The sequence below is a fragment of the Schistocerca americana genome, chromosome 8 (genome assembly GCF_021461395.2).
Source record: "Schistocerca americana isolate TAMUIC-IGC-003095 chromosome 8, iqSchAmer2.1, whole genome shotgun sequence".
Classification (NCBI taxonomy): domain Eukaryota; kingdom Metazoa; phylum Arthropoda; class Insecta; order Orthoptera; family Acrididae; genus Schistocerca; species Schistocerca americana.
The window spans coordinates 185,222,342-185,235,812 of record NC_060126.1 but is presented as its reverse complement, the minus strand read 5'-3'; the positions used below and the strand labels follow the sequence as shown (position 1 = coordinate 185,235,812).

The window sequence follows — 13,471 nt, the reverse complement described above, 5'->3', positions numbered from 1 at the left end:
ATAATTGTGTTTGTTTTTTTGGGGGGTAGGGTTTTTTTAATGGTGGTTCAGGTGAATAATATGAAATGCTGCTGTTTCTGATTGCAGCTGCTTGTTTTGTTTGAAGTAATTGAAATACCTTTTCAGTGAAGAATTTATCATCTTTTCCAATGAAATGTCCAACTGAGCTGCCTAATGTAGTGCTATGTGGGGCCCATTTCCTATTTTAGTTTTAATTGTGTGTGCCTAAGGTTCATAAGGCCTTAGATGTGTTGTGGTATCACAAGAAAATTTCTCGTGCTGTTGTTGAGTTCATTCTTTGTTTCCATATTGTGAGGAGATTCTTGCCAGGCTTGTAAGACATAGTTTCTTAGCACATGGCTGAAACCTTGCACTTACCTCAGTTTCAACTTAGTCTCCATTTGTGCTGGTTTATGTCTTAAGTGTGTTGCTGCTGCTGCTGCTGCTGCTGCTGCTGTTCCTCTGATATGATAATTTGAGACTTTCCTTTGTTTTTTGAAAATTAAATTAGGACACTGAAGCATTTATGTTAAAATAAGGTGGATAAAGCAATTGGTAATGTTACATTTACTACAGGGACTATGATTACCAAGAATAAAGTGAAGCTGAAAGATGCTGAATCTTTTACTGCAGTGGATAGATTGTGTGTTTTTTTAGGAGCAGCACTGGTAGCTATTGGTTTACTGTTACCATTGATCACCATTGTTTGGTGTGGAAATATCTTGGAAATGGGAGGGACTTGAAAATTCCTGTGTACATGATGTAATTATGTATCACACTTTTAATGTTTTTGAAGTTTTTATTAGAGACATAAGTACATCATATTGTAATGATACTATGCCTTTTTTTTGTAAGAACACGAGATAAGTGTATGATTGGCAATTTATGTGTGGTATAAAGGCCAAGGTGTGTGTGAAAAAGCTTCGAAAGTTTTTATGCCATCCAAGTAAGACAGAACTTTCTAAGGTCCAGTGTTTTGCATGTAACAGTAGCCTTTCTTTTGTTGTAGATATATTGGAGGAAAACTGAAACAGAAACGGTTTTTCACACCTGCTCCTAAGAAGACTCCTATTGACGAAGCACGTGACCTGCTGGCTACAACAGTTCTTGCTCATGTACCAGTAAGAGTTACCTTCTGTTTATGACTGTTTTATGTTTTGGCAGTTCACAGTTTACTAGTCTATATTATCATTGTTTAATTGATGAAAAGAGAAAATGTAAAAATACAGGAAATGAAGAAGGCAAAAGGGAATACAATGTTATGAAAAGTATAATTGGTATTCTCCACTTAGCAGGATGCTGAGTTGCAGATGGGCACAACAAAAAGCCTGTCAGAAAATAAGCTTTTGACCAGCAGCAAGTTCATCACTGGAAATACACACACACACACACACACACACACACACACACACACACACACACACACACACACACAAATGCAACAAATGCACACATGATGACAGTCTCTGGCTGCTGAGGCCAGACTGCTAGCAGCAGTGCATGATGGCAGAAGCAACCAGTTGGTGGGAGTAAGGCTGAGGCTGGGGTGGTGGATGGTAAAGTGCTGCTTGTGGCAGGGTACAAGGACGAGGTGGAGAGAGGGTACAGAAGCTAGGTGCAGTCTAGAGGTTAGACAGAAGGGAAGGGGGGTTAGCGGAAAAGGAGAGAAGTAAAAAGCCTGTGAGTGCATTCGTGGAATAGAGGAATATGCAGTGCAGGAACAGGAGCAGGGAAGGGGCTAGATGGGTAAAGACAATGACTAACGAAAGTTGAGGCCAGTAGGGTTAGAGAAACGTAGAATATATTGCAGGGAGAATTTCCACTTGTGCTGTTCAGAAAAGCTGGTGCTGGTGGGAAGAATCCAGATGGCACAAGCAGTGAAGCAGTCTATGAAGTGAAGAACGTTGTATTAGTGGCATGATCAACAACTGGGTGGTCCAGGTGTTTCTTGGCCACAGTTTGTTGATGGCCAGCATGTGGACAGACAGCTTCTTGGTTGTCACACCCATGAAGAATGCAGCACTGTGGTTTCAGCTTAGCTTGTAGTTCACATGACTGGTTTCACATGTAGTCCCGCCTTTGACAGGATAGGTTATGCTTGTGACGAAACTGGAGTATGTGATGGTGGGAAGATGTATGGGACAGGTTTTCCTTCTAAGTCTATTACGGGGATTGGAGCTATGAGGTTGGGGGCAGGTGTTGTGTAGGGATGGACGAGGATATTGTGTAGGGTGGTGGGCATCAGAATACTGTTGTTGGAAGGGTGGGAAGGTTAGTGAGTAGGCCTTTCACATTTCAGGTCAAGATGAGAGGTAGTCGAAACCTTGGCGGAGAATGTGATCTAGTTGCTCCAGTCCTGGATGGTACTGAGTCATGAGGGGAATTCTCCTTTGCAGCTGGATAGTGCGACTTTGGGAGGTGGTGGGTGACTGGAGACGTAAGGCGTGGGCGGTCTGTTTTTGTACAAGGTTGGGAGGGTAATTATGGTCTGTGAAGGCCTCAGTGAGACCATTGAGACAGATCTGAGGTACAGCTGTGGGCACTTTCATTGAACCATCCTTTGTCAGCCTATTCATGGGCCATCTAGATGAATCCTTCCTAAACACCCAAAATCCCAAACCCCTCATCTGATTCAGATTGACTGATGACATCTTTGTGATCTGGATCAAGGGTGAGGACACTCTATCCACATTGCTCCATAACCTCAACACCTTCTTCCCCATTTTCTTCACTTGGACCTGCCCAACCCAACAAGCCACCTTCCTCGATGTTGACCTCCACTTCGATGGCAACATCAGTACTTCCGTCCATATCAAACATACCAATCGCCAGCGATACCTCCACTTCGACAGCTGCCACCCATTCCATACCAAGAAGTCTCTTCCGTACAACCTATCCACCCATGGCCATCGCATCTGTAGTTATGAGCAGTCCATCTCAAAATATACCAAGGATCTCACAGAGACCTTCACAGACTGGAACTACCTACTCAGCATTGTACAAAAATAGATTTCCTGTGCCTTATCCCTCCAGTTAGTACCACCCAGGACTGGAGAAACTGGATCACATTCTCCTCCAGGTTTCTGACTATCTCATCGTGACCTGAAATGAGGAATGTCCTACTCACTATCCTTCCTACCTCTCCCACCGAACCAACACAATATCCTTGTCCACCTCTACATAATCCCTGCTCCCCAAATCCTTGCCTCATGGCTCCTATCCTTGTAATAGACCTAGATGCAATACCTGTCCCATACATCATCCCACCATCACCTGCTCCAGTCCGGCCACAAGCATCATCTATCCCATCAAAGGCAGGGCCACCTGTGAAACCAGCCACGTGATCTACAAGCTAAGCTGCAATCACTGTGTTGCATTCTACATGGTCATGGCAACCAACAAGATGTCTGTCCGTGTGAATGGCCGTCGACAAATTGTGGCCAAGAAATAGCTGGACCACCCAGTTGCTGAGCATGCCACCCAACACGATGTACTTCATTTCGACAACGGCTTCACAGTCTGTGCCACCTGGATCCTTCCCACCAACACCAGCTTTTCTGAACAGCGCAGGTGGAAAATCTCCCTGCAATATATCCTACATTCCCATAACCCTCGTGGCCTCAACCTTCATTAGCCATTGTCCTTACCCATCTAGCCTCTTCCTTGTTGCCATTCCAGCACTACACAGCCTTCTGTTTCACCAATGCACCCACAGTCTTTTTACTTCTCTCCTTTTCCACTATGACCATGCCCCCACTGCCCCTGCCGTCTAACCTCTGACTGCACAGCACCTAACTGCCCTACCCTCTCTCTAACGTATCCCTGTATGCCCACACAAGCAACACTTTATGGTCCCCCAACCCTACCCTGCTATCCCTCCCCCTCCCTGCCCCAGCCACCATCTTAACCTCACCACCCAATTGTTTCTCTCATCATGCATTACTGCTCGCAGTCTGGCCTCAGCAGTTAGAGACTATGCTTTTGTGTGTGTGTGTGTGTGTGTGTGTGTGTGTGTGTGTGTTCACACACAAAGAAAGAAAATATGTTATGTGGACATGTGTCTGGAAACGCTTACTTTCCATGTTAGAGCTCATTTTATTACTTCTCTTCAAATCACATTAATCATGGAATGGAAACACACAGCAACAGAACGTACCAGCGTGACTTCATACACTTTGTTACAGGAAATGTTCAAAATGTCCTCCGTTAGCGAGGATACATGGATCCATCCTCCGTCGCATGGAATCCCTGATGCAGCCCTGGAGAATGGCTTATTGTATCACAGCCATCCACAATACGAGCACGAAGAGTCTCCACATTTGGTACCAGGGTTGTGTAGACAAGAGCTTTCAAATGCCCCCATAAATGAAAGTCAAGAGGGTTGAGGTCAGGAGCGCATGGAGGCCATGGAATTGGCCTGCCTCTACCAATCCATCGGTCACTGAATCTGTTGTTGAGAAGCGTACGAACACTTAGACTGAAATGTTCAGGAGCTCCATCGTGCATGAACCACATGTTGTGTCGTACTTGTAAAGGCACATGTTCTAGCAGCACAGGTAGAGTATCCCGTATGAAATCATGATAACGTGCTCCATTGAGCGTAGGTGGAAGAACATGGGACCCAATCAAGCCATCACCAACAATGCCCGCCCAAACGTTCACAGAAAATCTGTGTTGATGACGTGATTGCACAATTGCGTGCGGATTCTCATCAGCCCACACATGTTGACTGTGAAAATTTACAATTTGATCATGTTGGAATGAAGCCTCATCCGTAAAGAGAACATTTGTACTGAAATGAGGATTGACACATTGTTGGATGAACCATTCGCAGAAGTGTACCCGTGGAGGCCAATCAGCTGCTGATAGTGCCTGCACACGCTGTACATGGTACGGAAACAACTGGTTCTCCCGTAGCACTCTCCATACAGTGACGTGGTCAACGTTACCTTGTACAGCAGCAACTTCTCTGACGCTAACAATAGGGTTATCGTCAATTGCACGAAGAATTGCCTCGTCCATTGCAGGTGTCCTCGTCGTTCTAGGTCTTCCCCAGTCGCGAGTCATGGGCTGGAATGTTCCGTGCTCCCTAAGACGCTGATCAATTGCTTCAAATGTCTTCCTGTCGGGACACCTTCGTTCTGGAAATCTGTCTCGATACAAACGTACCGCGCCACGGCTATTGTCCCATGCTAATCCATACCTCAAATGGGCATCTGCCAACTCCGCATTTGTAAACATTGTACTGACTGCAAAACCACGTTCGTGATGAACACTAACCTGTTGATGCTACGTACTGATGTGCTTGATGCTAGTACTGTAGAGCACTGAGTCGCATGTCAACACAAGCACCGAAGTCAACATTACTTTCCTTCAATTGGGCTAACTGGTAGCTGAATCGAGGAGCTACAGTACATTCTGACGAAACTAAAATGAGCTCTAACATGGAAATTAAGCGTTTCCGGACACATGTCCACATAACATCTTTTTTTTATTTGTATGTGAGAAATGTTTCCTGAAAGTTTGGTCGTACCTTTTTGTAACACCCTGTATATTGTCGTTATTCCATCCTGGATTTTCCATTGTTCACAAGGGAATACAGATATACGAGATCTGTTCAAAAAATTAAGGAACTTTGTCCACAAAATTTTTCTGAGCTTACCTTTTATTTATTGTGCATGGTCTTCTTCGAAATACTCTCCTCCGAAATTGATAAACTGCTCTGAACTTCATTTCCACTTCTGGAAGCAGTCTTGGTACGCCTCTTGCTGGATTGCTTGAGGTGCCGTCCGTAAGTTTTTTTTTAGTTCATCTATCGTTGCAAATCTTCGTCCTTTCAACATGGTTTTCAGCTTTGGAAATAAAAAAAAGTCCGCAGGGCTAAAGTCTAGAGAGTATGGAGGATTGCGCAACAGAGTGATGTCATTCATTGTGCAATAGTCGTGCAACTACGGGTATGAATGAGTAGGTGCGTTATGGTGAGGTAACACACCTGCATGCAAGTGCCCTGAATTCTCTCACCACATTTCAGGTCATTTCCTTCTCACATTTTCTCGCAGGCATTTCAATATGTGTAGATATTACCATCAATTGAAAATTTGTCCCTGTGGCACAAATTCATGATGAACTAATTTTTCAGTTTCAAAGAAAACTATCAGTATGGCTTTGACATTTGACCTCACCTGATGAGCTTTTTTTTGTCCTGAAGAACCTTTCCTGACCCATTCTGAAGAATGAACCTCCTTGGTATCAACATCATAATCACAGACACACATCTCACCAGTAGTTATGATTCTCTTAAGGAACATCTCATTGTCATTTGCAAGAGGTGAAGGTCTTTCTGGTCTTGACTCATGAGTTATGAGACGAGCATGGCGACAACACAATGCCTTTCTTGATACTGACTTAGGATTTCATGAAATGATGCAACTGGAATGTTACATTCTTCTGCAATTTCTCGGGCATTGAGTCTTTGACTGGCACACACAATTTCATCGACATTTCAGACATGAGTGCCATCGGTAGGCATCAGAGGGTGTCCCGAATGAGGGCCATCAAGTTTTAAATTGTGTGAACCTTTCATAACGTCAAACATGGCTTAAGCACTCATCACCGTAGGCTTCCTGCATAATTTCGTATGTCTCTGTAAAGGTTTTCTTGAGTATCACACAAAATTTGATGCAGATACACTGCTCCACTAACTCTGTCATCTCAAAATTCGCAAACTGTGCGACACAACGTTCGAGTCAATAACTAACAGACAAACAGCAATGAAACTTCCAGCAATTACACATTAAAACACAGACATGTGCAGAGATGCCAACCGCATTTTGCTCCAACACACCATTGGCGTGAAATTATGAATGTTCTGGAATTTTTTGAACAGACCTTGTACAAGAAATGAGATAGACAGAAAATGCAGAATGACTAAGCAGGAATGGTTAGAGGACAAATGCAATGCTGTGGATACATGTATGACTACAGGAAAGGTAGGTGTCACCTATAGAAAATTAAAGAGAACCTCGGGGAAAGAAGGAGCAGCTGTATGAATATCAAGAGTTCATATGGCAAGTCGGTACTAAGCAAAGAACGGAAAGCTGAAAGGTGGAAGAAATATAAAAGCCATCTATATAAGGAAAGGAAGTTTTTAATAGTGTTATGTGAGAAAGAAAATAAGTATAGATGAGATGGGAGATATGGTACTTCGAGAACAGTTTAACAGAGCAACGAAAGACTTTCGTGGAAACAATGTACATGACATTCCCTCAGTGTTGCTGAGGTTTCTGGGAAAGCCAGTCATGGTGTGCAGAATGTACAAGATGGGGTAAAAGAATGTACTGATTCCAATCCCAAAGAAGGCAGCTGCTGGCAGGTATGAAATACTATTGAAGCTTCAGCTTAATAAGTTATGATTCCAAAATACTGACATGAATTATTTACAGAAAAATGGAAATACTTGTAGAAGCCGATCTTGGGTTCTGTGGAAATGTATAACATGCGAGGCAATACTTGGTCCTGCATCTTTTCGTAGAAGGTAGGTTGAAGAAAGGAAATCCTACCTCTTTGAAATTCTGAAGGTAGCATGTATAAAATACATGGAGAAAAAAGTTATTTACAACTTGTACAGAAACCACACTGCAATTAGAAGAGTGAAAAGGACATGAAAGGGAAGCAGTAGTTGAGAAGGGAGTGAGGCAGGGTTGCAGCCTATCCCTGGTGTTATTCATTTTGTACATTAAGCAAGCTGTGAAAGAAACTGAGGAGAAATTTGAAAAGGGAATTAAAGGTTACGTAGGAGAAATAAAAACTTTGAGTCTGACGCTAACAATTTTGTTAGAAATGGCAAATGACTTGTGAACACAATTGAACACAATTATTATTGCATTGAAAAGAGACTATAAAATGAATGTCAACAAAAACAAAACAAAGGTAATGGAATGTAATTGAGTTAAATCAGGCAATGCTGAGGGAATAGAGGAGGAAGTGGTCTGATAATAGCAGTTGATGAGTTTAGTATTTGTGCAGCAGAATAACTGGTGATAGCTGAAGCAGGGAGAATATCAAATACAGACTCGTAATAACAAGGAAGTCATTACTGAAAGAGAGGAGTTTGTTAATACAGTGTGTATATGCTCCGGAACAACCGGGAAATTCGGGAAAAATGTGGAATTTTTTTATCCAGAAGAAAACTGGTAAAAACTCAGGATTTTTTTTAGAATTCCAGGAGTTTTTCATTGTTTTAGTCTGTATCCCACTACTGCAGAATAATACTGCTGCAATAAAATATAAATGAGGGAATAAAACTAAAATAAAACTTAAGTTGCAAAGAAACTGCACCATTTAAAACAATAAAACACAGTAGACACACAAGTGATTGCCAAAAGCAAAATGTTACGATGAAGGCTATGGAATACTTCATAACAGCAAACTGCTTACAATGAGTGTGACGTCATAACTGTTTATGTTTAGTTCATTTTGAGCAGCTGCCAGCGGGCTCATGCACAGGCGCAGTTGAGTTGCATTTGAGGAGTACCTACTGCTTCTGATTCCTTGAAGTGTGGCTGCAGCAGCAGCAATAAGCAGTCATGGTACTCGGAAAAAATTTTCCGGCACCTCCAAGCTGCCAGATTCGTGCAAATGCAAAGCAGTCTGGGTTGTAGTGGGGAGGGGGATAGTGACCCGTGTTTACTTTAAGTGGTTTTGCTGCTTCCTCTTTGTTAACACTTCACACATCAAATGAAAACAAAATGGATTTCTTTGGCCGGGAGCTATCAAGTGAATTAAAATGCATTCACATAGTTACAGAAGGTTAAAATATGTTATTAGTTTCCGTTTTCTGATTTTATTTAATTTCCACATTTCTGGCAGTCAAGCATTTATCACCTTGCACAGCAACAAAGCTGTGTTTGTTGGTTTTCTAAGTAAGTTTGGCTTTTATTAATCTTTTCTGCAGATGCAGACAATTTATAAGGAACGAAGTGTTTCATTCCTCACTATTGGCTAGTTTTGACTGTTCACTGACTTTCAAGTGCACGTTTTCATCTTCTGGCATGTATGACATTATACCATAATAAAGAACCAAACATGAGACAACACAGTACTGGTACTCCAAGAAAATTTGCATCCCGAAAAGCGCACTGGAAAGCTTAATAGCAGGTTGGGGTCTTCTTCATTGTAAATCTGGACATACGAATGTGTCTTTTAGGCCAAACTATGCATTTTACTATTGTTTATGAAATTTATATGTTCTTGCAGTATCCTCTGATGTCCTATTTCTTTTATGATGTCATGTAAGATCTCTTAATGCTATATGTGTACGAAGATATGGGCTTTCTATGCCATCATAGTTGCCCACATGCAGTAACGCCTGTTTTCTGGTGCTCTCTCACAGCTGCTGAAACGAACCCATGTCAAAGAGGTCACGGGAAAATATTGCAAATAGTTCTTTGAAAAGCGTAATTTTCAAAGGAAATTTGCTTTTACACGAGAACGTTTGACTCTCGTTTCAAACTTAACACTTTGAGTACCAATCACTTGGAATTGTTTCAAGCCCAGGAGAGCAGACGTTAATGTCATTATTTAAAATTTTACTGGTACATTTGTGGGATGTATCGTAAATTGTAACACGCACTAAAAAGACCAGTATCATATGTGAAAGCTTAGCTTTTCTTGTAGCTTATTAATCTTCGAGATCAATATTATTTGTGAAAGCTTAGCATGTCTTGTAGCTACACTACGTACATTAATTTAAACCATTAACTTTTCCTATTTACGTGTTCACGCTACTTAACAGTGATGTTGCCATTGGCTGACTACATCACATGTCCTATGCTCTGAATATCTGCTGTCATTGGATGGCAAGATCATGTGAAATGAGCTATGATTGGCCTACAGTAGCGCTTTGCCATCTTTACCAGAACCCAAAATCAGAACCCTAGATTGGCTTCTACAAGTATTTCCATTTTTCTGTAAATAATTCATGTCATTTTGGAATCATAACTTATTAAACTGAAGCTTCAATAGTACTCATACCTGCCAGCACCTGCCTTCTTTGGGATTGGAATTAGTGCATCCTTTTACTCCATCTTGTACATTCTGCACACCAGGTGAAATAGTTTTGTCATGACTGGCTTTCCCAAAAACCTCAGTTGCCAGTCATTATACTAACCTCAGTGATGTTATTCTACAGCTGTTTGATGCAGAGGTTGTGCCATTACACAGTTTTGCCAAATTCAAATTCTGCAGTAAAATGACTGGTGAACCAACATACACAAGTGTAGAACCTCTCAGCTTGGCAAGGAATAGGGAAAAAATTCGTTTTCAGAAGATCTTTGATGCACAGCAACATGTACGCTGCATATTTTCATATTACGATACACTGCATATTTTCATATTACGAAAGTACAAATTCAAATTCCACCAAGCGAAGCATGTTAATTTCCGACTGGCAACGAAAAAGGGCAGATGGTATTTGTATTGGGAATACCTTTAATATTGTCTGGATTGCCATTCAGTTTAAGGAGATTGCAATTTCCAATATGACCACCAGCAAAGCACAGGGCCATGCTTTTCTCAAGGCCAATTCTAAGTCTCGTGCTCACGTGTTGGATAGCCTCAAAATTTGCTCATTTATAGTCTGAACAATAAAACTACAAATATAGTGTATAAGCAAGTGCTGTGAAAAAAGAAAATATAAATATATGTGTAGCTGCAGTAAAAATTTAATTTCTTATCAAGTAAAGTAACATTTGATTCTGACATGTTCTACTTAAATAATAATGTTGTACTGCATCATTAATTAATTAATTTATTTAGTATGCACTGTATACATAATACATTTAACAGAATACACATTTTTATATATCTGATAGAGAGAATGGTCCTCATGCTGTCAAACTTGTGATATATTCTGACTAGGAAAACACTATATATTGCAGCTAGCAAAGTTTTTTGGAACATAGTTCCAGGAAAAGTAGCGATCTGTATAATTTTGTAACTTATTTCAGTATACACAATTATAATTGAATTTAAGTTGTTTATTTTTATTTTTAGATGTCTGGTTTCGATCTTCTAAGAGATAATCTTCAGATCTTACATTCCTTGATGACCATAGGGACCATAGAGACCATTAGCATAGAGCAGGTCCATCTGTGCACACGTGAACACTGCAGTGTTCTCCATGACTGCACGGATGGACCTGCTCCACTTAAATGTTATTACAACTGTGTATATTGAAAAACTTATTGCAGCTAGTGTTCTATATTTCTGTAAATAATCATATTAACGTGGAGTCTATTTTGTTGTTATTGGCATTTGTCATTATGTAGCACTGTAGGTTTCACCCATTCTTGATCATTCAAAAACTAAAAGATTCTTTCTACTATTAGCTTATCAACAACACTTACCAAAAAACAATTGGTTTTGTAACTTCACTGGTTTTAGTAAGATGGTTTCTTTATACGTAAGACATTCATGGACTTTGCTGTGCACTGAGGGACGGATATATATTTTTCCAATGGGGGCAATAGCATTTAAATGCTAACATTACTCAACTTTGACAAAGTTTTATCATTTATGTTTATAATAGGTACAGTTTTCTGCAAGTAGGAAGATTGTGTAGGCATATTCTGTAAATCTGAGAGTGAGTGTATCAGATGCTTGCTTGACAGACTTTGAAAATAACAACAATTTCTCAACTGCAGGTCGAAAATTTCAACTTCAAAATTAAAGCAACATACACAGCATTGATGGTCCGCAGAGTCATGCAGGCAGAAGTGGATCATAATCTGATTGATGATCCAGACTATTATGGTAACAAAAGACTGGAATTAGCTGGTTCACTTCTGGCACTGATGTTTGAAGACTTATTCAAGAGATTCAACTGGGAGGTAACTAGCATTTGATTTCTAGATTTATTTTAGTATTTCATAATAGTACCAGTGACAAATGCCTTGTGCTGATAATGACGACATTCTGTTTAACATTATGTTTTCTATGTGCATCTGCCTCTTTATTTTATACTAAAAACTGATGAATCTTCAGCCTTTGATAGTCAGCAGCATCTGCTGATTTATTTTTGAACTTTATATCAAGTTAATTATATTTTAATAATTTAGCAGAAACACATTTTCCCAATCCCCCTTCTCCTGTAGCTTTTATTTTCTCAGAAATCATTGCCTAATGGTGATAATTAAAGAGTGACATTTTTTGGAACCTTTAATCTTGGGTGGCCAACAGGCTTGCCGTGGTGGTGACACCGGTTCCATCAGATCACTGATGTTAAATGCTGTTGGGCATAACTAGCACTTAGATGAGTGACCGACCAGGAGTGCTGAGCATTGTTGGCAAGTGGGGTGCACTCAGCTTTTGTGAAACCAGTCGAGGTGTTACTTGATTGAGAATCAGCAGCTCTGGTCACAAAAACTGACAACTGCCGGGATAGCATTGTGCTGACCACATGCCCTTCAATATCTGCATCTAGTGACGCCTATTAGCTGAGGATGGCAGGGCAGTCGGCTGGTGCCGTTGGACCTTCCAAGGCCTGTTCAGATGGTGTCAGTCTTGGGTTGTTTTTGGGTGGTGGTGGTGGTGGTGGTGGTGGTGATCGTGTCTGAGGTATAAAGTGTCTGTATTTGCAATGAGAATCATATGTTAATATTTGTTGTTCAGAATTGATTGTAATTTTTGTGTCATCGTTGATACTGTAGAGTCTTGTACTGGGGAGACAAAGTAGAGGATGTTGTTTGGTGGCCAGTGTCCTCTACCTACAACACAACTGCACACATGTATTAGCAGGGTTCCTTATTAACAGAACAAGAAGCTACTTATCTTAAGATAGTCCGTGTGTTGTGGCACAAGTTATTCTGTAATAGTCCACATTAGCCTCACTGTTGGTGAAGTAAAAGTCCCACTATGTACACTACTCTGGTATCTAGGTACTGACTGACTCTGAGCTAGAGACTGACTCTGATGGGCTGTGACTCCTACTGTGACTGAGCTGACTGTCTGTGACAGACTGGCCCTCTGGGCCACGACTGCGATCTTAATACTGGCGGTTGAGATGGCATTGCTGGTGTGTTGCTTGTGAGTCTGTCTTTTGCGTCTCTCCTGATGGTAGGCACACTTGATTCAGCACCTATTATTGATCTTTTTGCAACCTCTTTACCGATCAGTGTGCTGCCGACAGCTTACGCCAACACAGTAATCTCTTAAAAACTGAAAGGTAAAGCTTAAAAATCTGTTAAGCATAATCCAAGACAAGCTACACATTATCCAGGAATGCAGATTAAATAAATACAACAGAGCAATAATCAAAAGCTGGTAACAGAATCTAGAAATAGATATGTTGACAGTGATGATAGTTAAGACAGCAACACCGTACTATAAACTGATTGATGGTGAGAAATTTCCTGGCACATTAAAATCATAAGTCATACTAGGGTTCAAACCTGAGACTTCTGCTTTTTGTGTG

The 13,471-nt window shown here is 40.9% G+C and overlaps 1 protein-coding gene across 1 annotated transcript in view; it reads left to right on the top strand.

Moving 5' to 3' along the window:
- LOC124545165 (DNA-directed RNA polymerase III subunit RPC2) overlaps positions 1-13,471 on the top strand; it is a 192,022-nt gene that overhangs the window by 81,519 nt on the left and 97,032 nt on the right. The window contains exons 7-8 of the mRNA XM_047124000.1: positions 1,010-1,121; positions 11,703-11,888. Coding sequence (XP_046979956.1) covers positions 1,010-1,121; positions 11,703-11,888 — 298 coding nt within the window. The remainder of the gene's footprint in view (positions 1-1,009; positions 1,122-11,702; positions 11,889-13,471) is intronic.